General features: G+C 39.2%; 3 protein-coding genes across 3 annotated transcripts; 2 read left to right on the forward strand and 1 right to left on the reverse strand.

Annotated features, from left to right (window-relative positions):
• Positions 1-174: 174 nt before the first annotated feature.
• On the forward strand, positions 175-7,352 carry zbed4 (zinc finger, BED-type containing 4). The gene is made up of 2 exons (XM_036577371.1): positions 175-594; positions 2,936-7,352. Exon 2 carries the CDS (start codon positions 3,142-3,144, stop codon positions 6,916-6,918), a length of 3,777 nt encoding a protein of 1,258 aa, XP_036433264.1. The 5' UTR covers positions 175-594; positions 2,936-3,141; the 3' UTR covers positions 6,919-7,352.
• An 887-nt stretch (positions 7,353-8,239) lies between these two features.
• Positions 8,240-14,394, reverse strand: alg12 (ALG12 alpha-1,6-mannosyltransferase). Its single transcript, XM_036577372.1, has 9 exons — positions 14,197-14,394; positions 12,753-12,885; positions 12,164-12,337; positions 11,089-11,283; positions 10,895-10,998; positions 10,157-10,380; positions 9,013-9,182; positions 8,839-8,914; positions 8,240-8,566 (listed from the first exon to the last, which is right to left on the reverse strand). The coding sequence occupies exons 1-9, from the start codon at positions 14,356-14,358 to the stop codon at positions 8,329-8,331; spliced, it is 1,476 nt and encodes a 491-aa protein (XP_036433265.1). The 5' UTR covers positions 14,359-14,394; the 3' UTR covers positions 8,240-8,328.
• A 2,097-nt stretch (positions 14,395-16,491) lies between these two features.
• Positions 16,492-24,199, forward strand: creld2 (cysteine-rich with EGF-like domains 2). Its single transcript, XM_036577373.1, has 10 exons — positions 16,492-16,829; positions 16,968-17,050; positions 17,536-17,646; positions 17,767-17,858; positions 17,939-18,115; positions 18,409-18,507; positions 19,799-19,882; positions 20,190-20,285; positions 20,399-20,539; positions 23,841-24,199. Exons 1-10 carry the CDS (start codon positions 16,698-16,700, stop codon positions 23,918-23,920), a joined length of 1,095 nt encoding a protein of 364 aa, XP_036433266.1. The 5' UTR covers positions 16,492-16,697; the 3' UTR covers positions 23,921-24,199.
• Positions 24,200-24,870: the final 671 nt, after the last annotated feature.

A 24,870-nucleotide genomic window follows, 5' to 3' on the forward strand; every position in this document is an offset into this window, starting at 1 on the left:
TTTCGGAGAAGGTGCTTCTAGTATGCAGTATATGCAAATGATGAGGCTAAAAAGGTTCCATTTAAATTGCAAAAAAGCCCCCTGTTTGCCCCACCCCTGATGGCGCCTTAGCGCCCCTGAGAGAGACCCTCAGGTCAAGAAACCCCGTATGTTTGGTTTACCAACACGATAAGGGTGCTTTAGACACATTTCCAGCCAAAAGTCCCTGTAGTAGTAGTAGTAGTAGTAGTAGTAGTTAGCCGGACATTACTCAGTTCTCTAAGAGCGGCTGTTGATTCATCCAGTGTCGCCGTACAGACCCCCAGCAGCAACAGCAGCGGCGGTGTGGTAATGTAACCCGGCCGGCCGTCTCTGGATGTGTTTTATTTTTATTACCCCCTCACCCGCCATGTTGGTGTTGCCCTAATACCCCCCAGTGACGTCATAAAAGCATGTTCCTTCCGTCCGACGCTGAGTGGAGCTACAACTGCTGAGTGTTTAACCGCACTGGAGACAAAGCAACGAAGCTAACTGCCCCCCTTACCCCCCAGGATCAATCTTACCTGTTTATTTAACTGTATAACAGCAGTCTGAACTGGACACTCGAAGCTGAAGGTACGTGACCTTTTATTTCTCCGGCTAAGCTACTTTAAATCGCCGTCTGTGCGGTGTGTTGAGGAGGAGGAGGGGGGCCAGATCCAGTTCTCCCTTCGCTGCTGCTGGTTCTATCGAGCTCCTTCTGTTCTACTGCCACCGAGGACCTGCTGGGTTCTGCCTCGCCAGGTCTGTGTCTCCGAGATCTGGGGCCTAGCTACGTGAAAAGGGAGACCTACTTACTAACTCTAATCGCCCTAAACCTCATTTGAGGGCTTGAAAATGACACGAAGTGTGCTTTTGCTTGAAGTTGTCAGTCCTCTGAATCCATGTGACAGTACGGCACCTCTCCTCGCTGTTCCTGTTGTTTTTGTCCGCGCTTAAGAAACGTTAGATATACAGATAGCTAAATGGCTAACGTTGCTAATAATTCACCCGCAAGTAACCTAGAACCTTACCTCTACTACAAGATTAAACCGGGTTTGGTAGTCTGCAGAAAAAAAACTTGTTTTTATCAAGAACCTGCTCTGCAACGTGCTGTGTCTTGGGGAATTGTTTATTAGATAGCCTATCAATAAAAACACCACACACTGCGATGTTATTAGCTGATTATTCAGATAAGTACATGTTAGGGAACTAACGTTAACTTAACGAATTTCCATGTTCAGCCTGTGTTGGTTGTAATAAGGAAGCCTCGTTGTCGTTTTTTCTCTTTCTCTTTTCTTTTTTTGGTGGAAAACAGCAGCTATTTTAGACGAACTGTGGCCAGGGTGCACTGACGGTTCCGGAAAAGTTAGCTAGCTAACCTTGCTAGGTGGACGCTGGACAGCCTTGAAAATAAACCTATGTAAGAAGAAACGTATTCAGCACTGAGGACTCAAACTGGAGCTAATGTTAGTTAGATGTCTTATCTACATAAACACATACACAGCTACAGCAGCTAGCTAGCGTCAATTCATTTTGTTGGATATAATTATGACCCAAATAATGTGTTCTTGTCATTTAATTAACCTTTACTAATTTCCACGCCTTTCAATGTTGCATTTCTACGATTTTGCTGTTTTTGTTTGTGAGTTGAAAACCAAGTAGGAGGAAAAACGATAGCAGCGTGAGTGTAATCTAGGCTATCGCTGCTACTGTTCCGGGTTAGGTGACCGACGGAGCAGATCTGTCAAGCACAACCCATTAAACACGCTTGGCAGAAATGATTCACCTTTGTCATTATGCATCATGTAGGTCTGTATTTTTAAAAATGGACTCTTTAGGAACACCAAAATGTTATCAAATACTAATGTATTGTAATTATTTGTAGTCATTTTCTTTAAGTAACCCTTCCTGTGATTTGATCATGTATAAAATACAATGAATTCTGGATGTTAATTTCAGTTTTCAGTGTAACTTCAGTCCAACTAATTACTTGAAATCTGTAACATTGTACAGTAGTAGCATCTTAATACCATAATTTCATTCATTTATCTTCAAGTTTTTTAGTTTTATTGAACAGTGATCCCAAACTTCTGAATAAGAATGCATATATAAAAAGAAATACAAAAAATGATCCGTCTGTGCGGTGTGTGTTGAGGAGGAAGGGGGGGGGGGTGCAGATCCAATTCTGCCTTCGCTGCTTCTGGTTCTATCGAGCTCCTTCTGTTCTACTGCCACCCTTAATACCATAATTAATACCATCTTAGTACCATAATTTCATTCATTTATTTTTGTTTTTTAGTTTTATTGAAGTGATCCCAAACTTCTGAATAAGAATACATATATAAAAAAAAAGAGAGACAGTGCCTTATAGTCACCAGAAGTTAGGACACACCAGAGCCTTTTAAACTTGTCTGATTTTGCTTGAGACAGATCATGATTTATCATGATTTGTTTATATCTGTGTATAATTTATGTTTGTTTTACCCTTTTTAATAAACATTAACAGTATTAGCCTTGTCTTTCATTGAACAGCTTAACTTAGAGGTGGCATGATTTTTTTTCTTCAAAAATGATATTGAAACATTGAGTATTATTGAATACCGACACTGACCTGATACTTTATTAAAAACTACTACGCTTTAAAATAAGCTGAAGCACTTAAGATGTGCACCTAAATTAAGCTATCATGCTTAGTTTAGTACTTAAAGTACTTAAACACTCTAGTACCCCACAGAAATACACAGCTAACAACATTACATCACACAACATACTATTTCAGGATAGATTTGTTACAGCCTCTTCTGTTGATATTGGCCTGATACCAATAGCTGGTACTGGATCTGTGCTCCCTCTAGCTTAATTTGTACTTAATACTGAATAACTGCCTCTTTAGTGTAAGCACTTTTCTTTATTCTCTTTCCTCTCTCTTTTTCAGATTGCACAAAATGGGCAACTTTCTTACACTTTCCTAAATGGACAAGTCTGATGTGTCTTCCTCACCTGGATTTGAAAATAACACACCGCTGTAAATATTTGGACGGATGATAGAGACAGCCACGCTGATGACACTTGAACACTTAACAAGCTGCTTTCATTAAAAAAAGGTTTTTTTTTTTCCTAGCAGAAATTCAGTCTGCTAAAATGGATGGAGAGGAAGGCCTCTCTCAAAAGACTGATGATGTGCACCTGGAACATAATGGTTCTTTGGAGAGTGACAAGAGAAAAGAGGCCAAAGGAACCTGTTTAAAAATTGAGGGTCAAGATGGTTATGTATTTAAATCATACCGCATTACTCCTCGCGAGATAACAGATGCAACATCCGCTCATTCTCCTACAGACACACTGGCTAAAGACTCTTCTTCTGCGTCCTCGTGCCTCAAGGGGACAATGGATAATGCATCTTCTCAGGTTGATGGACATTCAGGAGATAGTTTGGAAGCAGAGAGCTGCAATAAGCAGGGCTCGCCAACTTCTCCAACCATTTCAATTAAAGACCAGAGCACTGAAACAGACAAGGACAATTCAGCAGATGAACTAAATGTGCATATCAAAGATGAACCAAATGAAACAGGTGAAGGTGCTCAGGAGGATGAAAAGCTGTACTTTGATGGTGCTGTTGGTCCCTTCGTCACTAAAAGCAATGATGATGACTACGGTAATATACTGAGTGGCTACTCGAGTACTTTTTACGATGTTGCAATGGATGCTGTCACACAAAGCCTTCTCACGTCTATTAGAAATCCTCTTAATCCTAGAAAGAAGTCTCCTGCTTGGAACCATTTTTTCATATCTCCTCGTGATAGTACCAAAGCAATCTGTATGTACTGTATGAAAGAGTTTAGTCGGGGTAAAAATGAAAAAGACCTCAGCACTAGTTGTTTGATGAGGCATGTGCGAAGGGCTCACCCCACTGTACTTTTACAAGACAGTGACTCTTCAAATACTTCATCCAATTCTGCCTCATCTTTAATACCTCCCATTAAATCACCAAATAATGGAGACCTGGCAGCTAGCATTAAGCCCCACTTAAACAATCACACCTCACCGTCCATCTCTTTAGCAGAAGCCACAGATGTAGCATCCAAAGAGGCATTGCAAAAGGTCAAGCCAAAAGCGGAAAAGAATGCCAAGACTGACTCTGGCATGGAACCTTCCCCACATTCCGTCAACAACCACAATGACGATGCCATGGACATCGGGTCTGACTGCTCAGGCTCAACCCATAAAAACTCAAGTTCTCGAAGGCGATCAGCTGTGTGGAAACACTTCTATTTGTCTCCTGCGGATAGCTCAAAAGCTGTGTGTATTCACTGCATGAATGAGTTCAGTCGGGGTAAAAATGGGAAAGACTTGGGAACAAGCTGTCTAATCCGCCACATGTGGCGGGCCCACAGAGACATCGTCATTGAAGAAAATGGACAGGGCTCCTCCATTCCACCACCTTATACCACACCGCCAACACTACTGTCACAGATGCAGGACCCTGTGGAGATCAAAAAAGAGCCCAGCTGTACCTCACCTGAAAACATATCACATGAAGTGCCCAATGATGACAGTGAAAATATGGTTGTAAAGGAGGAGGTAAATGATGCCACGTATCATTCTGAACATGAATCTTCACTCAACATGTCCTTTGACCTAAAAAATGACAATATACCTCCATCATCATCGTCTCCAGATGACTCTGCTGAAGGCCCGAGTCTAGGTCAAGAGCAAAGCTCGGTTTTCCAGCAAAACAAAAAAATAATGAAAAGGGTAAAATCAGAGGTGTGGCACCACTTCATTGTCTCCCCAGTTGACCAACTCAAGGCTTTGTGTCGATACTGTCCTTGTGTCATTAGTCGTGGCAAACGTGGTGACTTCGGCACAAGCTGTTTGATGCGGCATCTGATGAGGCGACATCCTGATGTTCTAAAGAACCAAAAAAGCACAAGCGTCCAAGTGTATTCACCTCAGTCACTCCATACTACCCTCACTGCAGAGGAGGAAATGTCAGCAAGTGCAGCTGACAGCCCTGCTAGTATGAAGAAACAACGCACTCTACCCATTTTTAGCAAGAAGACTTCAAAACTGTGGAATCACTTTTCTATTTCTTCTGGAGACCCAACAAAGGTGGTCTGTTTGCACTGTAGCCGCACAATAAGCAGGGGCAAAAAACCAACAAATCTAGGCACTAGTTGCTTATTTCGACACATGCAAAGGTTTCATGGACATGTGCTTGAAAATAATAGTAGTATCTCAGGTGATGTGTCATCAGCTGAAATCACAGTAAAGCAGGAGCTTATGGACACTTCTGCATATGAGGAAAATAATGAGAAATTTGATGATTGCCACCCAGTTGCCAAAAAAATCACCAAACTCATTGCAGAAATGCTTGCACTGGATCTTCAGCCATCGGCTGTGGTGGAGAACGTTGGCTTAAACCGATTACTGGAATATCTCCAACCACAGTATTCTGTACCCTCTTCATCTTACTTCACCAGCACTGCCATACCAGAAATGTACGAAAGCGTGAAAGAGGTTGTCCTGACACACCTCAAGGAGGCTGAGAGCGGAATTATCCATTTCACAACAAGCGTATGGGTAAACAGTCAAACTCGGGAATACCTGACTCTTACAGCCCACTGGGTAACGTTTGAGTCATGTGTCCGACCTCAGGGCCAAGATTTCCACTGCTCAGCTCTGCTTGGTGTGTCCCCAATAGACTGTGATTACAATATGTTGAGCATACAGAAGCAGCTTGAGTATCTTTGGGACACCTGGATTGCTTCCTCAGGCCTGCAGATTGGATTCATTGTAACTGATAATCAAGCCATAGGAAACGTGCTGGAGGACAGTGCTCACACCATCATGCATTGTTTTGGTCACAACATAGACCTCATTGTTAATGAAGCCATAAAAAGTCAGAGGATGGTCCAGAACTTGTTGAGCATTGCACGAAAGATCTGTGAGCGAGTACATCGTTCGCCGAAGGCAAAGGAGAAGCTGGCAGAACTGCAAAAAGCTTATAACTTGCCTGAAAATCAGTTGGTCCAGGATGTTCCCTCCAAGTGGAAGACCTCATATTTCATGCTTGACAGATTAGTTGAGCAAAAGAAAGCCATTGACGAACTGTCTTTAGAGTGCAATTTCAGGGAACTTATAAGCTGTGACCAGTGGGAGGTGATGCAGTCAGTTTGCAACGCTCTGAAGCCCTTTGAGGTGGCCTGCAGGGAGATGAGTAATCGCACTGCTACTCTTGGACAAGTCATACCACTCATTCATATCCTTAACCGCAAGATAGACATGCTTTTTGATGAGACTATGGGTATTGACAACATGCTTAAGTCTCTGAAAGAGGCCATGGTGACCAGAATGTCTCCCACACTTCATGACCCACGTTATACATGGGCAACCATGCTGGACCCCCGGTACAAGACCTCCCTGTTCACCGAGGAGGAAGCGGAGCGGTGCAAGCAAGACCTAATACAAGAACTCGATAAGGTATCCGTAGCTACCTCTGCAGAGACTAAACCTCCATTGTCCAACGGATGCGGTGAGGTCCCAGCTTCATCTAACAGTTCAGCCGCAAATAAGGACAACCTCTGGGCCCTGATGGATGACATTAGGCAAAAGATTAAGCAAGAAGACAGACCAAAGTCGTCAGAGCTTGCTGTTCTGGAGTACTTGGAGGAAGACATCCTTGACCAGAGCTGTGATCCTCTGGATTATTGGAATCTCAAGAAGTTCTTGTGGCCTGAACTTGCCAAAGTAGCTGTACGTTATGTGGGTTGTCCACCCAGCATTGTACCAGCAGAGACTCTGTTCAGCACGTCAGGTGTGAACTGTGCCCTGAATCAATCCAGACCATTGATAGAAAATCTTGAAGGACTCTTATTTTTAAAGGTCAACCTTCCTTTGATATATTTTCAGTACTGAGACCTTTTTTATGTGTGCAAGCTTATTTCTTAGACCCTGATAAACCCTGACCAAGGACCAAATCGCTTCTGAGATGGCCCTTTAAAATATTTTACACTGAGGTTTAGATTTGGCATACAGAGCATATAGATCATGTTAATTTAAATAAATGCTTTGTATGTGTACTACTGTTCAACACTTAGTAACTGGAGTTGGTGTGATACCCGGTGATAAGTGTTTTCAGGGAGGGAGGGAGGGAGGGAGGGAGGGATACTTAGCTGTAGGGATTTTTGTGTGTTGCTGTTCTCTTTTTTTTATGGCCAGATTTTTGTCTTCTCTCTTCTTGTGCCTTATATGAACTACTTCAGGTCAAAATGCTGTAAATATTATCTGATGTGCAAACCACATCATAGTGTACTGACTCAATGAATATGTAAAATAGAATGGGATGCTGAATACTAATTGTTGTTGTTGTTATTATTAAATATGAACACATGGCCCAAAAAGAAATGCTGTGACTGAAAGATGTTTAAATGTTTGTAATTTAATCTTTTCATTGTGATATTGTGGCTTACGGTACTGTCCATTAGAATTAGCTGTTTTAAACTTGTTAAAATTTCTTAACATTATGTAATATAATGCTGTAATTTCAGGGTGAGCAATCTGTTTGAAAATTGATTTTGCAAGCACAAATGTCTTTTTCTGGGGTATTAAATTATGGGTTAATGTCAATTTAATGTCAGTTAATGTACATTTTTACAAATAATGATTTCCAACAATTTGCTAAAGAGTTAGCATCTAGACTGGAACCATGCGATTTTCGTGGTCAATTTGTTAATAAAAGGTTTACCTTTTCAAATATTTGTCCTGCTCTTAAATTTCACTTCAAAGCTTTGTTCACAACATTGGATTTTTACATGTCTACACGGCTGAACTCAGTGTTGTGGGATATTATTCCATATACAGTGAACTGGAACATATGCCATTTTGCCATCGTGATCAACAAAATGAGTAGAAGTGAAAGCTTTACACAATATTAAGGGAATATCGTTCTTACGTACATACTTTCGCAGGAAACGTGCTACAGTAATAGTATGTTCTTTACTCTTTGTAAAAGGAAGTGGTGAGCAGATGACCAAGCCGTTACACAACCCCAGGTGCCTCTTGGAAGGCAAGCAGACGTGGGCCACAAACCAGTTTTTCTTGAGAGTCAGGAATATGTGCAGCGTGGCACCACAGACTCTAGATAATCACAGTGTTGATTTAGCTCAGTGCGTGTTTCTTTTGCATTGATGAGAAAACATCACTGCTAAGAACAAAAACAAAGTAACAAGACAAGCTCTGGCCATTATTAAAAAAATTTATTGGTCACTTGATTGTATTTTACAACATATTTGATAGGAACAAGACTGGCAGTCTGTTAGCACTCCATCATCTATATTGTGAATGTGGCAATCTCTCTAGTACAACCAGTTTATTGTTTAGCTTAATGCTGAGTGGTGGAATGTGGGATACGTTTATTTCCATGCGCTCGTACCCCTGTATGAAGATAAGAGGTTTATAAGAGTCACTAAGTAGTGATATCTGAGTTGAGTTTGCCTCCATAAGTATATGTGAATATGTCTTCAGGAGTGGATCCCCAGGTGCCAGATCTTCTCTTTTGTCATATCTAAAAAAAAAATCACAGAAAAAAGCTTGTTAAATGCTTAACATCTGAATTTTTTCACATTATTTTCATACTTTCATTCACAGATTGTTCAGTTAAAAATTAAGTAAAAATCAGTATAGCAAAAATAAATCAATATCACAATACTTGAAGAAACTATCACAAAACACAGTATGTATCACAACATGGAATACTGGAATATACAAAAAAGAATCAGTGGTGAAATTCAAAATTTCTGATATGGACTTTATTGGATTAATATGTTTGATACCTACCTCCATTTACTATTGAGTTCCAAGAAGCGTGACACTCCTGTCTGTGCAGCAAGTACATCTATGTGTAGGGACACATCTAGGACAAACCATATAGACACCTTATATCAGACTTGACTGATCTCATTTTACAGTGTAACGTCTCAGCCCCCTCAGTTGCTACTGAAATTAACATACCTGAAGTGGCTGGCACTAATACGTGTAGTTCTTGCATGGCTTTGCCACCTGGGTAGTTGTGATGAGATACATATAATGAAATGCTTGAGTACACGCCATTTGCCACCAAATGTCCCATTACAAAAAGAGATCCAATTTTATACATCCATGACTTCTGGTAATTGTTTAAACTGAAACAGAAAGCAAAAAAAAGTAAGATCAGTTTTCCTGATAACAAACATTTGCACAAAGTGGGATTTCCCAAACCTGGTCCTTGAGTACCTGTGCACTACATATTAGGGCTTTTTTTTTCTGCTCCAACACAACTGACTAAAATCAGACAAATAAGAAGCTCTTCATGAGCTGCAGATGAAAGCACGGGAATGTACAGAGCAGAGGCACTCCAGGACGAAGACTGCAGAACATAGTTATACAGTAGGGGCGTAAAAAAGTTTCACTGCATCATGATGCGTCAGTGAGAAGGTGGCGACCGAACAGTATCCATTCTGTAATGTCAGAGCTGATCAAAGTAATTAGGGACGCACAGTGATATTGGCGGTATCGGCAGATAATTGCTTACAAAAATCATGCAGATGTTTAGACTTGACCGATATTTCAGACTGATCTTATTTCTGGTGACGTATTTCTGCCACTCTGGCAGAATAGAATGTTTAGGCTACACTGGACTACTACACCTAAATGTCTGTATTTTATTCAACATACTGCATTTGTAACTCTATACAAATACATGCTCTATTTATTTGCAATGCTAATCCAGTTAGATTTAGTCCCCAATTTCTACATTTTATTCATAATATTCAAATATTTGTGTATCGGTATCAACAGTGTGTAAAAAACAGTTCTCGGAATCGGATGGCAATCCCCATATCTTTGCATCCCTAACAATAATATTCACTTATTCACATTTGTAGTACTTTTTATTAAAAAAATACACATAATATATTTATAATAATTTTACACAAAGATAACTGTATGGACTTAAACTGATGATTTTCTGATGCACTAAGTCATTTTGTAAATCATAACAAAATCAAATCATTGTGAGATCAGAGATTTACACCCCAAACAATGAAACCACTTTCTACACAGCCTTCCAGCGCAAAACAACTAGTCAAACTTCAGAGACATACTCTATTCAACGTACATGAAGGAACAGCCTCGAGCTGCCACTATATTGAAGACAGGGAATGTGTAGATAATAAAGCGGAGTTCCTTGTGTGGTAGAAGGGAGTACAACAGGATGAATCCAATTGTGGGCAACAGCAGTGTTCGCATTCTCCTGTCCATTATGCCAAATGGGACAAAGAAGATAGTAGTGCCAAGGGCACGAGGGACAGCAGAGTAGAAGTACCAGAGGAAGGGGGAGGTTTACTGAGGGGAGGAAGTCAAGAAAAGACTAAACAATTAACAAGGGCTGCCGCAGAGTTGTTCGAGATGCCTGAAATACACTGACAATCAAAAATTACTTAGATGCACATATCCTACACACCGATGTTTCGCAACTGTTTTTGATGTGTACAAAGGGACAACCACAAAAAGCCACAGGATATTCCAACAAGACAATGCAATATGCCATACCTCTCATCCTTAAAGGAGGAGAAAAATCAGGCAATGATATGGCTAAGACAATCACCAGATGTCTGAATCTTTAAAATAATAAAAAATATGATAAACGTGAGACAAAGTTGTGAGAGACGGTCATCAAAGCCAGAGGAAGACCCAAAAAAAAAAATAACTAAAACACACTCTTAGCTGTCTATTTTCTATGTTTGCATTCACTTTTTGGTGTGCATCAGAAATCATTACAAAAAACAACATTTGAGCGACTCTTTCAGTGCATTTCTATGCACTGCTAAACTCTTTACTATGGTCAAAAGGATATTCCCCAGTTGGAGCTCTTGTTCAAGATGGTGTTGTACCAAAGCACCTGGCCTTCAGGCCACAGCAGTTTCTTCCAGAACACAGAGTCAACACAGACAGTGAGGCCTGCAAAGACAAAGAGAAATTTAAGTTCAAGGATAATCTACCTAAACACATCTCTCAGTACACAGCTAACAATTTCAAAACAATACTTACCCAGTGACAAAATCCCCGCAGGCACAGCATAATAAAACAGCTGTGGAATACTGAGCCTCCTGGACAGAAGTGACATCAGCAACATGAGTCCAAGCAGAAGGCAAAGCTCAGAGCGGAACACGATGATGACAAAAGCAGAGAAACAGATGAAGCGGCCCTGCCTTTGTGCCATCCAGGATGTGAATGCCAGCAAAACTGAGAAATTAAGTTTGTGTAAGAAATAAGTATGATAAGAAATAAGTATGATGACTGACATCTGTCAATGCTATAGTTTTGCACCAAAAAAATCTTTCCCCTTCCTCCAAATATGGTTGCACTTGAGCTATGAGGCTACACTGTGAGGATATGGCGTATGTTGGCGACCCCTCCTAATATTGAGTTCAGGTGTTTCTGCCAAACCTTTGCTAAAAAGGTGTATAAAAGCAAGTACATAGCCATGCAATCTCCTTAGACAGACATTTGCAGCAGAATGGATCGCAATGAACAGCTCAGTGACTTTAAAACAAGGCAATGTCAAAGTATGCCACCCTTGCCGCAAGTCAGTTCATGAAATTTCTGCCTGGCTAGATCTGCCCCTGCCAACTGTAAGTACAATTATTGTGAAATACAAGCATCAATAAGCAAGAAGAGATCAGCCACGAAGCGGCAGACCATCCAGAACGAGGTCGGCAAACGCTGAAGTGTGTAGCGTGTAAAAATCGCCTGCTGCGTTACTTACTACAGAACACCAAACTGCTTCTGGAAGCAACATCAACACAAGAAGTGTGCATCAGAAGCTTCATGAAATGTGTTGCCATGACCGTACAGCTGCACACCAGCCTAAGATCACTATGTACAATGCCAAGCGTCTGCTGGATTGGTGTAAAGCGCACCATCACCGGACTCTGGAGCAGTGGTAACATGTTTTCACGCTTCACTGTCTGGAAGTCTGGTGGACGAATCTTGGAGTTTCTTGGATGCCTCATAGCTCCAGTGCAAAACTAAAGAATCTTTCAGACACTAAATAAACATGTTTTAATTCCCATAAACCATTTTCTTGCCAATAGAAGCAGTTACATTTCCAGATCATGCGTACCTACAGGAAGAGCGAAAACATTAGGGAGTGTCCTTGTGCTGTAAAACAAAAGATGGAACTGTGAAGCACTGATGAGGCAAAACAGACTTGCGACCAGTGATCCAAACTGTCTCCTCACTTCTTTTTGCATGATCCACAGAGCCAGGCAGACACACAGCCCTAAAACTCCTCGCACTGCAGAACACAAAATACTGCTGTCGTCATCAATGTTTATGAAAGGTTTTCCTTGAACAATACAGTAAGGCTGTCACTCAATACATGATTGAACTCAACTGAAAATAACAATAAATAAAAAATGTATTTATTATAATATGCATGATGTAATGCATATTTGAATAATTGCATAGGTTGTATTTTTTTGTCAAGAATTTTTGAAGATGCATCTTTTTCCAATAAAATATTCTGAAGCCTTTAAAAAACCTATACATACATTGTTATTGTTCAGTTAAATCTATTTTTATTATTGTTTAATACTCAATTATTGTTAAATAATCAACCAAATAACCAGTAGACAACTTGTTTTTACATGTAATGGATGGTGAAAGCCTTACAACACACAAAAACGTTCTTTGTGTACCAGCATACTTACCAATAATCTGCGTATAAAACTTTGGTGCCTCTAAGAATGAGAGTAAACCAGCCATGGGTGTGCTGAGTGCAGAGATAAACAACGGACCAAGAAACGTGCGGGGCACCACTCCAGGGAATTCATGATGATCATACTGCAAAAAAGAATGCAAAACAGAGCCATATTTACTATGGTTACAGTGTGCACAGTAAAGTTCACCTGAGTCTAGTTCACTGTTTCCCAACTAAAGTCCTCAAGTCTACCTGCACTGTACAAATTACTGTCTTCTTTAACCTCAATAACATGATTAGCTGATTATAAAGTCTGATATGTTTGAGCAGGGAAGCACAACACTGGGCAGAGCAAGTACATTACAAGACTGTAGCTGTTAAAACAGTAGACACTATCCAGTCCTGAGCTGAGGTTAGAAAGGTTAAACAACTTTCAGATGTGAAAATTCTTTAAAACACCGCTCACTGATTTCTTTCAAAATTAAGGGTATTCACTAATAATGGGAGTGTTCCCATTTTTGTAGCATTAACAGCCTCTGCTCTTCTGGGAAGGCTTTACACTAGATTGAACATTGTCGTGAGGATCTGATTGCATGATGTTGGATGACTAGTTCTGGATCACCAGCACCACTCCACCTCATCCTAGCGTTACTGGATGGAGCCCAATCACCCTGGTAAACACAGTTACAATGCTCCCACTGCTCTACAGCCCATTGGTGGGGGGCTTTATACCCCTGTGGGTTGACGTTAGGCTCCCATGTGTGGCTGCTCCAGAGCATCCCATTTTGTTGGCAATGCTTTTCTATGGAGATTAGAAGTGGGCGATATGGCAAAAATGCTCTCTTTGTAATCAAACATGCAGTTGGTAAGAAGTTTTTAAGCGCAGCTGATGTCCACAATATGCTCAGAAAAGCATACTGTGATGTAACTTATCACAATAAATGAGGTCATACAGCCCAGTTCTAATGAAGATTATACAAGACGTGTTTTAACCCCCTGTGTCAGCAATAGGTGCACCTTAAAGCGGCTGAAATCACTCATTAGATAGTTGTCTGGAAATTTTTGGACAAAAAATGAGCGGGTTAGCTCATTTGACAGAACTTTACCTGAGCAAGAGAGAAACTCACTGAGTGACTTTTCTGTCTCACATGAACCCTCACATGAACATTTACACAAATATTTTACTTGAAATAAAGGGCGGTATTTCCAAGCTGTTATTCACAACAGGAGTGTAAATTCAGAGGGACTGCTGAGGGAAAGACTAGAGGCAAGAAAGAGGAAGACTAAATGCCAAATGGCTTCCTAGTGGACTTAGTATTTTCTATTTGATTGCGCAAAATGCAACTCGACCCAAACCACAGCACACAGCAGTATCGTTCTGACTGAAGGACTCAACAGCAGCAGAGCAGCTTAACACATGAACAGTGGACCTACCGTAGTCTGCAGTCTCTTACCTTCTCAAAGTCAAGTCTGTGATAAAGGATATCGTGAACAGCTTGTAAATTAAAGCTCTCTTCGACTTTGGTGAAAGGACACGCAAGCAAATGCAGACCAGCTACGAACATGAAGAGGAGAAACAGGGGGAACTCGGGAAAGCCTCGCTTCCGCGCCATCATGGGAAAGAACTGCGCATGCGCACTAGGAGCCCGGCTGTATGGGAAGTAAGAAAGCTCTTTACAAAGTAAGTGTTCCAACTATGTGCAGCACAATAAGGAAGGAATTCAAAGTTTGTTCTGTATATGTTGTTATGTTGCTTTTGGTCCATGTTTTTATTACATCTGAAGTCTGAAATGATGTCTTTTACTCTTCATCATGTCTCTGAATTACAGAATATTATTTTTATGGCTAAATAAGTTGACAAAGGTGGATTATGCAAAAACTGAATTATGCAGCATCAGAGTGAAAACAAAAAAAAACTGTATTCAGACAGTTTTTTTATTATTTGTTATTTAATATACTTAAAGTGCACATATCTACTTATAACTTAGATTCTAGATGATAAAGCTGCAATGTACAAATTGCACCTGAGGCATTATAAAAGACTCTTAACAAGTAGCAATCATGGTGAAGCTGAAGGAGAAGCCAGCAGTCACTTGAAAAAAAAAGGCCAGACGACCTGAAAGCAGCTGGAACAACAGCTGCACAGAGAACAATAAGCAACAATTATCTCCATTCCAACACCTCAGACAAAACTCCTCTGCTAAAAAAGGACCACAAAGATGCACATCTAAAATTTGCTTATAAGAATTTAGACAAATCTTAATTCATTAAGAACTGAACAGCTAGAACAAAAATAGACCATTGTGGCAAAAAAATCAGCTCCTGAATGCTTGGAGAAAGAAGGGATGGACCTATGATCCCAAGAACACCATACCCAAAGTGAAGTAACATTAGTACTTTGCTTTGAAGCAAAGTATTAATGTTATTAATTTGTGGTGTCTGAATACTTATTTTATTTCCCATTATCAGTTTTGTATTTTAAATATATCTCTGTTTATGCTTATAAGTACAAAGACATTATGTGTGTAAAGTTGAAGTGGATATATGCACTGGAAGTATACTAAATAACAAAGAAAAGGGTCTTGTTTCCCCTCACTGCACATATGAGCATGGGAAAGGTTTGATGTTTTCACTCTCACGTCACTGTCTGCATATTCAAAAAGCGGAAGGAGACGGCAGAGGAAGCAGTTCTTATTCTACAAATTTATTTTTTTACAAACTTTTTCACTTTTTCAGTAGTATAGATACATTCAGTTTACTTCTTAAAAGTAAAGTTTCCTGTGAGAATCGTTATATGCTATGCTAAATATGCTAGCTATATGATCATATAGTAGTATGAGGGTAGAGAAAACATGCACTCAGACATGTTGCGAAGTTTAGGAATCAAATCACTGTTCAAATGGATCACGCTCTTTTTTCTTTCCTCATTGATTTTTTTTTCCTAGTGGACGAAAGCACTTTGTTCTTGTTTTCTCACACGACAGTTCCTTATTTTTTCTCCCCAGACAAATTCAGCCAATCTGCACTTCCCCTTGCCATCTTCTCTCGGGAAAATCCATTCTGCAGGAGTGACCTCTTAATTACCCACATTTATGTGTTAGGGGAACTGTGGCCTGTGGCCACAAGCTGTGTAATTTTGTACTACACAGTGTTTATAAATAGTATTTCACGCTCACCATGTTACTAATGAACACATATCATGTGTTCATTCATTCATCCATAATGGATTGTATTTTTAACTATTGTGAGCAGTTTTCAGACATTATTTCAGGGTTATTTAGATACTACCTTCCATTATTCCTGTCTAATATATTATATTATATTATATTATATTATATTATATTATATTATAAGACGTAGTTGGCTTGCTCATGGGCTTATAATAATAATTGTATCTTTTCTCCTTGTTGCTATTTCTATTTCAACTTCTAAGAGGATTAAAAATAATGCGGATAAAATAATCATGGCATTTATGCTCATTATCTACTTTACATTATTCAAACTTCGACTTCTAACAGTTATGGGAAAATAAATATTTACATTTCAATATGTAAATGAAGTAAAATAGCAGCGTATCAGACGTTGACATTAAGCGTATAAATTAGCATTAATTAATTCATTCATTCATTTTGGGGCTAGAATGGTTTGGAATAGAAGCCCCGCGCGTGGCGGGATGCCATTGGTTGATGCCCTGACTGACCGGGCCGCTTGGCCAATCAGGAGAAGCCACAATCGTAATGCGAGAACAGAGGCGGAAGTGTACATGAGTCCTGAAACCGGCATGGAGCTCTGCATGTTTATCAGCGTAGAGAACTTTATACTGAGCGCCTTTTGTTGACTAACGTTACAGACTGATAGCACAAGGCGTTTTCATCTGGCTTTTGTCTTTAACTTTCACTATAGTACCTTTTATCATGATTTTTAGGGCTTAGCGTTTAGTAGCAAGGTTGCTAAAATGATGCTGCTCTCTGAAACAGTCAGTCTCCTCTTTTGTCTGCTTTTAGTTTTTGCTGTTGGACCTGGCAGCACGAAGGATGTCAAAGCTTTATGTTCAACTTGCACACGCATCGTTGAGAATTTCAACAAGGTTTGAGCTTTTTCTTTTTCTCACTGTAGGTGTTTAGCCTGTCCAGGTCCAGGGATGTGACAGTAACGTTAAGACTTTTTAAAACTTGTATGTTTAAGTCACTCCATTGGTTGCATTTTATTGTCTTCTTTATCACAGGGCTTTGAGAGAACTGCAAATAAAAACTTTGGTGGTGGAAACACTGCATGGGAAGAAAGGAAACTGTCCAAATATGAGACCAGGTGAGGTTTATATTTCACTGTAAGTGTTGTGGTCCATTCTGCACTACACATATGCAGTGTTTTGCTGGCATGCATGTAAACAAATGCATTAACTTTTTGTATGCTGATGTGTAGGGATGCTCCAGTGTGGGAGTCGGGGGCTGATATCGGTTTTTTGTCACGTCTGCCAATGCATAAGCATTTCATAAAATATAGAAATTGAGAGTACATCTACATGGATTATATAACATTTACTTGTAAAGGTTTGAAATGCAGTAAAATAAAAAAAAAATGCTATAATATTTTACTGCAGTAGCACAGAATTTCTGAAACTGTTCTGCTCTTCTGGAGTAAAATATCAATATATAAAATATCAATTAAATCTAAACATCTGTCCGATGCTGATACCGATAATTGCACCTACTGAGATCTACTTTCTACACTTTGTTGACGTTATTCACTTTGTGTGCCACTGCCAAGTAACGCTGTGTTGATTTCCTTCCCAGTGAGATTCGGCTGATGGAGATTCTGGAGGGCTTGTGTGAAAGCAGCAGTTTTGAGTGTAATCACATGTTGGAAGAACATGAGGAGCAATTTGAGACCTGGTGGTTCAAGAGGTTAGGCCTCTTGTCTTCTGAACTTAAACAACAGCAACTCTTCAATGTTTAGCTTGTATCGTGCAGATTCCTTATGACTAGTTTGGAAAATGTTAAAGCGTAATATATTGCTGTTTGCAGGAAAACTAAACACCCAGACCTGCATAAATGGTTTTGCATTGAAACCATCAAAGTGTGCTGTCCGAAAGGAATGTTTGGACCAGACTGTAACTGTAAGTAAATTCCAGGATTTTGAACACCGATTGGTCTGTTTTATGTCAGCATTAAGTAACATCTTTGTTGTTTCATTTAGCATGTGTAGGAGGAGCTGAAAGACCTTGCCATGGCAACGGCAGGTGCGATGGTGATGGGACGAGGGGAGGAAATGGCAAGTGCTCTTGTGACTCTGGATATGAAGGAGAGTTTTGTCTGGATTGTGCTGAAAGATATTTCAGCGAAGAGAGGAATGATACCTTTTCCTTGTGCAAAGGTAAGCAATGCAGATCATGTGGAGCATGTTATAACGTAATATGAGTCTTCCTCATAAAAAATGGGGAGAAAAGATGGTATTCTGTGTGTAGTATCAATTCTAATTGTTCACTGTTACCTCGAAAATATGATGACGAAACTGTATATTATGTATCGGGTGAACTTGTCGTATCATTTATCACTTATCAGTCTGATTAGAAGCAATAGTGATGAAATCCAGAAGCAGCTTCATGCTATTTTGTGATACTATAGATTGAACCTATAGACTGAATGTTGCGCTCCTTTTTTTTCCAGAATGTCATCCGTCTTGCACTAAGTGCTCTGGAGCCACTGCTGAGGACTGTGAGGAGTGCAGGGAAGGCTGGGAGGAAGACCAGGAAGGCGCATGCATTGGTAAGAAAAACATTTCGTTGAATGAATGAAACTTGTAACTGTCACTTTTTAAATGTAATTTGCCTGCTTCTGAGCCAGCTGCTACATATTGTGGTTAGAATACAACTTGCTCATTAAAAACATACTAGTGGATGCGTGATATGATGAGGATAAAAAAGTGGCCTGCATCATTTTGTTCAAAATGATTTATGTTTGTTAAATCATGTGCTTGCCTTCCATTTATCAAAACAGCCTCAGAAACATGTCTGGAGCCTCTGAGGCTGGTCAGAGTGCTCACAGCACATAAACACTAATCAGTTTCCCAGACTAGGATGAAGACTAGTCTTAGACTAAAATGCAGGGCCAATGATGAATCACCATTAGGAGTTCTTTTTAGTCTAGACTTATTTCAAGTCTGCCAAACCAGCCCTTAGTGATTGATTAGAATGCTTATTTGCATTGCAGCCCTCTGTGATATCAGTACTGCGAATGGCAGTATTGTGATAACAATTAACAAACAATATATTGTGCAGCCCTGTGCAAGTTTTTAGACAGATTTAAGCATAATCCTACATTTAAATAACAGATTTTCTTCATTTTTCACAAATAGTCACAGCCCAAAGCCTGTTTCCTATTCTTGCTCCTTTCTTGAACTTTAATTGGGCTTGAAATTTTCAAATACAAATACAGCCTGAGAATTTTCTGTCCAAATCCGCCAAGCCCAACAAAATTGTGTACAAACCCAGCCCACATTATCCTGTTTTTGAGTCCGTAACTCACCCCTGGCCGCCAAATTGTGTCTGAAACGGTTCATCAATCACCCAAAGTGCTGAATAAAGTGCAACAGGATCGTGCTGGTTAATTTACCACATAGCCATCGTTACATCACAGACCAATAAAATAAAATAAGACAACAGAAAATAATCAGCTGTTCAAAATAAAGTAAAAAAAAATCACGCTTTAACAAATGTATTCATCACACAATGCTTTTAAACATGCCAAACATTTTTTAGTACATTATCCATTTTCTTATGAGTGAGTGACTCCAGCAAGCAGATTGAAAACTGTTTTAAGGTAATGAAAGTAGGGAGGTAGAATAAAGTAAAAAGTAAAACTAAAGCAGAGGGAAATGCAAGGTAAGTTGTGTTTAAAAGTGGCAGGAGAGAACCTGAACATGAATTTGAACTCTACAAGAGCCATATTTGAGAAATGACTTCTGAACCTAACTCTCATTGGGTTGGGACAGGTATTTCAAGCTCTTCTCCTTTCTTAGTCTTGATTTTTTTTTTTTTTTCTTTATACATGCTTTCAGACATCAACGAGTGCTCCAACGATCCCTCTCCATGCAAAGACAAAGAGTACTGCCTTAACACAGATGGATCTTATACCTGCAATGGTTTGTGAACTTTTCAATTCATCATAGTCTCAAAGAGTCAAATCAACACAATACATTGATGATAATTGTCACTTATTTGTTGTTGTTGTTGTTGTTGTTGTTAATTATTTAATTGTTATTTATTTCACTTCATTTTTATTTAATCTATGTTACTTTTTTTACTTTTAGCTACAATCTCAAAGTGATGAGCAAAACATTGAAGCATTATAATTTAAATGGAAATGTGAAATGAATACGTGAATAAAGTGACGTTAGTAGTGTGTGCATGTTTAATCACTGAATTAGCCCATTTCTTTCTTTTCCACAGTGTGTGATAACAGATGTTCAGGCTGTAAAGGACCGGGGCCTGGAAACTGCCTGGCCTGCTCTGAGGGCTACAAGGATGAAGAGGGCACCTGCACAGGCACGTAACGTTCACCTGCAGAAGTCCTAAAGTGGCTGTGTGTTTGCTTAGTGCCTGGCTCTGCTGATGATAATGTTTGCACTTATTGTTTCCACTTTTTCCTTTCTTGGTAGATGTGAACGAGTGTGAGCTGCCTGACGCAGTGTGCACAGAGGAACACCAGGAGTGTGTCAACACTAAAGGCAGCTACAAGTGTCGGTGCGCCAGTGGCTTTCAGGAGCAAGATGGAATCTGTGTTCAGCAGCCAGAACCAGGTATCTGTACATGTAACTACTTTAGGAATATTCCAGCATTTTTCAAATTGATCTCTATCTACTACATCTGTGTTGTTACTGTCAGATAGGTGGAACAAAAAATATATAAGTTTATATAAAAGTAAAAGGTAACTAGTAAACTAGTTTCTTTCTTTCTTTCTTGCTTTCTTTATCCTCCTACTTATTATTATTATTATTATTATTATTATTATTATTATTATTATTTTAAAATATTAAACTGACTTTTCAGCTGCTCACAAACTGATCATGTGCCGCATAATCCAAACTAGCGAATTGGTCTAAATGCCATTAACTTCTACATGCTTGTAAAATTCATTTTACCCTTTAACGCTAGGATAAACTTGCAGTGCATACAATGTAGAGGTGTAACAATACATTCATGATTTGATTAGATTTACGATACATAATTTATTTAAAAAATTATTACTGTAACCACATTGTTGCACAGCGTACTAGCATCTGTAGAGCTGGGAGGCAGAAGGAGTGCTGTGCTGAGGTGTTGATTGGTGCTGATCGATTACAGATGTTTATTAACAGAATATCTATTCTCTGCAGTGCACATTGTCACAATTTGCATTGTAATATCCCTAATACATAATGTGATATTGTCATGACCATCTCATCATGCAGTATTATCCTTCACTCAGTCAGCAGCACACTGCAGTCCTGTTCCTCATCAGCACTGCACATTGTGACTAATAGGCTGTACTGTTTCTTGCACAAAGATGTCATGATCTCCGGATCTTTTTGAGATTTGTAACAAGGTGTAACAAGTTTCTCTTGAAAATCTAAGTGTACAATAATGATTTATTGTAGAAAAGTATCACAACAAAGTACTATACCTCGAGTATTTTCCATCACTGTGCATTCTAACAATACAGGCCTTAGGATGAGACATACATGAGAGAAAATCTTAGCAGAGCTATCCTTCTGAAGATTTGGCCAACTTTGCAACACTGGAGTAACAACACTTTCTCTTTTCCTAAGTTTTCTTTCATTTTTTTCCTCCCTTGTGTGATGATGGGGCAGGAGCTTGTGAAAATTGCTCCTTACGCCATGAACACCAACTTCAGTTAAATATTGGGTGAGGGTGCCAAAAAAATAAATAAATAAAAAAATAAAAAATAGAATTTATGTGGTATTCCGATGACAGACGTTTAATTTGGTGAGAAGGACGTTGACGTAAGAACAGGAATCATATGTAAATTATTAATAATTTATTTCATGTTCATTATCATATACCTTGATGATTGCTTTGCACTGCTGTCATCTCGTAACATAATGATCAGATCACAGTCGGGGAAAATAGTGTGTGATCTGCTCATAATGTTTACTTATATCATTATTAAGTGGAAATATTGTTTATTTAAAACACTACCTCTGCATGGTGGGAGCGACGCGGAAGGTCTCTCTTTTCGTTTCAGTGCTCATGTCAGAGATTTCGCACAGACGGCGTGAGTGAAGCAGCACTGAAGCACGCAGTTATGTGGCTGCATCGCTCATGCCCCACAGAGTGAAACAGGATGGACAGCCAAAAGTTTACGTAAAACTAACCTGAATCTAAAACTGACCCAAAATGAGTCCAAAGTAAACGTCCAAAACAGTGTAATTAAATAATCTCTACATCTAACAAATCTTACATAAACACTGATCACTCACTACTGTCCTTACAAAATGAGTCTTTTAATTAATGTGTCAGTGTCGATTTACTGAGATCTGTTTTGGTGTGTTTGTGTGTGTGTGTGTATATATATATATATATATATATGTGTATATATATATATATATGTGTATACATATACATATGTGTGTATACAAATATATGTATGTATGTATATATGTATGTGTGTGTATATATATATATGTATATGTATATATACACACACACACAAATATCCTACTGTTAAATGCAGTTTCATTACAGCATCTGTTTTCAGACTGTTCTGTGCAGTTTCACTACCACAGCTTTTGTTGAACTTTGCACTAGGATTGGGAAGCCTCGTCCCCCCTTCTTTATTTTTGGGGAGGGCACATGACCTAGTGCCCTCCTGTGGTTGGCACCTATGACCTACACCATTATTCCATTATTATGTGAAAGCATTGCTCAAAGTAGCACTGATCATGTGATTACTTTATGTCACGCAGGTTTAAAATACGGGGCTCATCAGTTCCCCTGTCCTATTCTAGTGTAAAGTGCCATGAGTTGATTATGGAGTTTGACACACATTTACAGCTGTAAGATTTTTTTCTTACCACTGAAAGAAGAAAAGAGTCAGAAGAAAAAAAACATGCTAAACTATTTTGTGTGTGCACTGCCGCGAGTCACCCTGTGAAACATGAAATAGCTACTTAAAAGTCAGAGGCCTTCAATCAGATTTCGCAGGAGTTTTTCAGACCATGCCACATGTCTGTACACATTAAACTCACACACACAAGTTTAAAAAGAAGGTCCAGCTCGATGTTTAGGTCTCAGATGAAAAATCAACATTACACTGATGAAGATATGATGACTATAGTAGATAATTCATTTCACCAAATTTTGACTGAGTTCTCTTTGAATACTGTGTTTGTATGTTTGAATACTGTTGTTTTCATGCTGAAATGAAACAAATGATGGTATTGTTAGTCTTTTTATTATGTGTGTTTTTTTTGGTTTTTTGGTTTTTTGGTTTTTTTTATGGCCCAACAGATGTCATGGTAGAGCTGAGTGTCAGAACCATTTTTGCTCCCAATGTGTTACTGCTTCAAACGTGTTACTACTTCAGAAGCCTCATTCTGCCCATCCCTAACACAAATAGCATCCTCTCTGGAAAACTTGTGCCAACTTTGAAAGGGCAAGTCAAGCAGATATACAATGTTACTGACAAATATATGTGAAAGTCGTCTTAAAAAAAGAAAAAAAAATTATAACTATTTACTGACCAATTTCAGCAACTGCCCAATAGCTTCTTTATTTAGTGTGTTTCAAGTCATCAGGTGTTATGCTTTGTTTTTCTAACTACATGCAGACACGTCAAAATGATTGTGGTAAATGACTGCATGCTATTAATCTGCAGGTTGAGTTTAGGTTGAACATGGTAGAATGTTCCTTTAAAGTTCTATGTATTCGCACGGTGCTGATGCCCTTTGGACCTAATCATGTCTGATATATGATTGTTGAGAGCAGCTTTATTCAAGGAACATTTCAGGGTGCAATCCTGATATAGGAAAATCTTACACATTATGCCATTTGTTCTCCTTTGTGCGGTGAACTTATTTTGTCATATTCCTGTCTTATCAGAGGAGAGTCAGGAAGGACCTGCGTCTGATGCTGAGGATTCCGAATCTACCAACAGGGTAACAGAACATGTTGACCTGTGACATGTTGCTGCAGTACCTGTTTTGGCCACCAGGTGTCAATAACTGTTCCAAAAGTGTGTTCAGAATCATGTGGAGTACACAGCACTTACTGCACACACTTGACAAACTGCACTTCTGTACCGGCAGAACATGGACAGCTTATTTTTGTACTGCGGAAATACAACGATGTCATGCCCAAGCACAACCTCCCACTGCTGCCGAATGTCCTTTTGTCCGGTTTTTTACTTTATTCGGGCTGTTTCTTTGTGAATTAAAATAAAGTCATTCCACTTTGTCTCAGATTATATCATTTATGATCATTTAGAGGTCAGAAATATTTTTTTTTGTGTTTTTGAGATTTACTTCTGATGTATGCGTGTGATGATATCCTCACAAATACGGAAAAAAGTTGGGAAATTGTATCATAAAGTATTGCTTTGTAGTCCTGCTCTTGGTGATCATCACCCCCTTCTCAGTTGAATCAAATGAAACAGGGGTCTGGATTTAGTTAGGAACTGCATGTTTAGCATTAGGGTCATGGTTAGGCTAGGCTTCAGGTGAGGGTAGGGTTGTGGCTAGGCATGGAAAGTGATAAGATTTAGTTACACTAATGTTTAGATTGATGTTTAATTCTAACAAGCAGTTCACTAAAAAGTCCACTGATTTGAAAAAATCAGTAGAATTCCATTTACGTGAATTCCACAGTTTTTTTTCTAATGTTCAACATAATTAAATCTGTGAGATGTAAACATTCAGAGTGGTTTGATGTAAAATGATTTACTGTAGAGAAACTTACAGACTCAAATTTTCTTCACGGTGGTGGTGATGAGATACAACATGCTTATGACATAGCACAAATTTTGTTTACTGTCCAAAACAGTCAGTGAACCTATATGTGTTGTCTTAGACTGTGGAAATTCTGATAGTTCATACTGAGTAGAACACAACTGCATCATTGTATTGACTGGATC

Source organism: Colossoma macropomum, unplaced genomic scaffold, assembly GCF_904425465.1.
Source record: "Colossoma macropomum unplaced genomic scaffold, Colossoma_macropomum, whole genome shotgun sequence".
NCBI classification, from domain to species: Eukaryota; Metazoa; Chordata; class Actinopteri; order Characiformes; family Serrasalmidae; genus Colossoma; species Colossoma macropomum.

Bases quoted from the DNA above. Each gene is read 5' to 3' on its own strand.
- zbed4 (XM_036577371.1), top strand. From the start codon at position 3,142: ATGGATGGAGAGGAAGGCCTCTCTCAAAAGACTGATGATGTGCACCTG.
- alg12 (XM_036577372.1), bottom strand. From the start codon at position 14,358: ATGATGGCGCGGAAGCGAGGCTTTCCCGAGTTCCCCCTGTTTCTCCTC. The intron at 11,284-12,163 runs GTACGCATGATC...TTAATTTCTCAG, and splicing joins TGTTTTCGCTCTTCCTGTAG to TTTTGCTGGCATTCACATCC. The intron at 8,915-9,012 runs GTATGTTAATTT...GGTTTGTCCTAG, and splicing joins ATTAGTGCCAGCCACTTCAG to ATGTGTCCCTACACATAGAT.
- creld2 (XM_036577373.1), top strand. From the start codon at position 16,698: ATGATGCTGCTCTCTGAAACAGTCAGTCTCCTCTTTTGTCTGCTTTTA. The intron at 17,051-17,535 runs GTGAGGTTTATA...TTTCCTTCCCAG, and splicing joins CTGTCCAAATATGAGACCAG to TGAGATTCGGCTGATGGAGA. The intron at 18,508-19,798 runs GTAAGAAAAACA...ACATGCTTTCAG, and splicing joins CCAGGAAGGCGCATGCATTG to ACATCAACGAGTGCTCCAAC.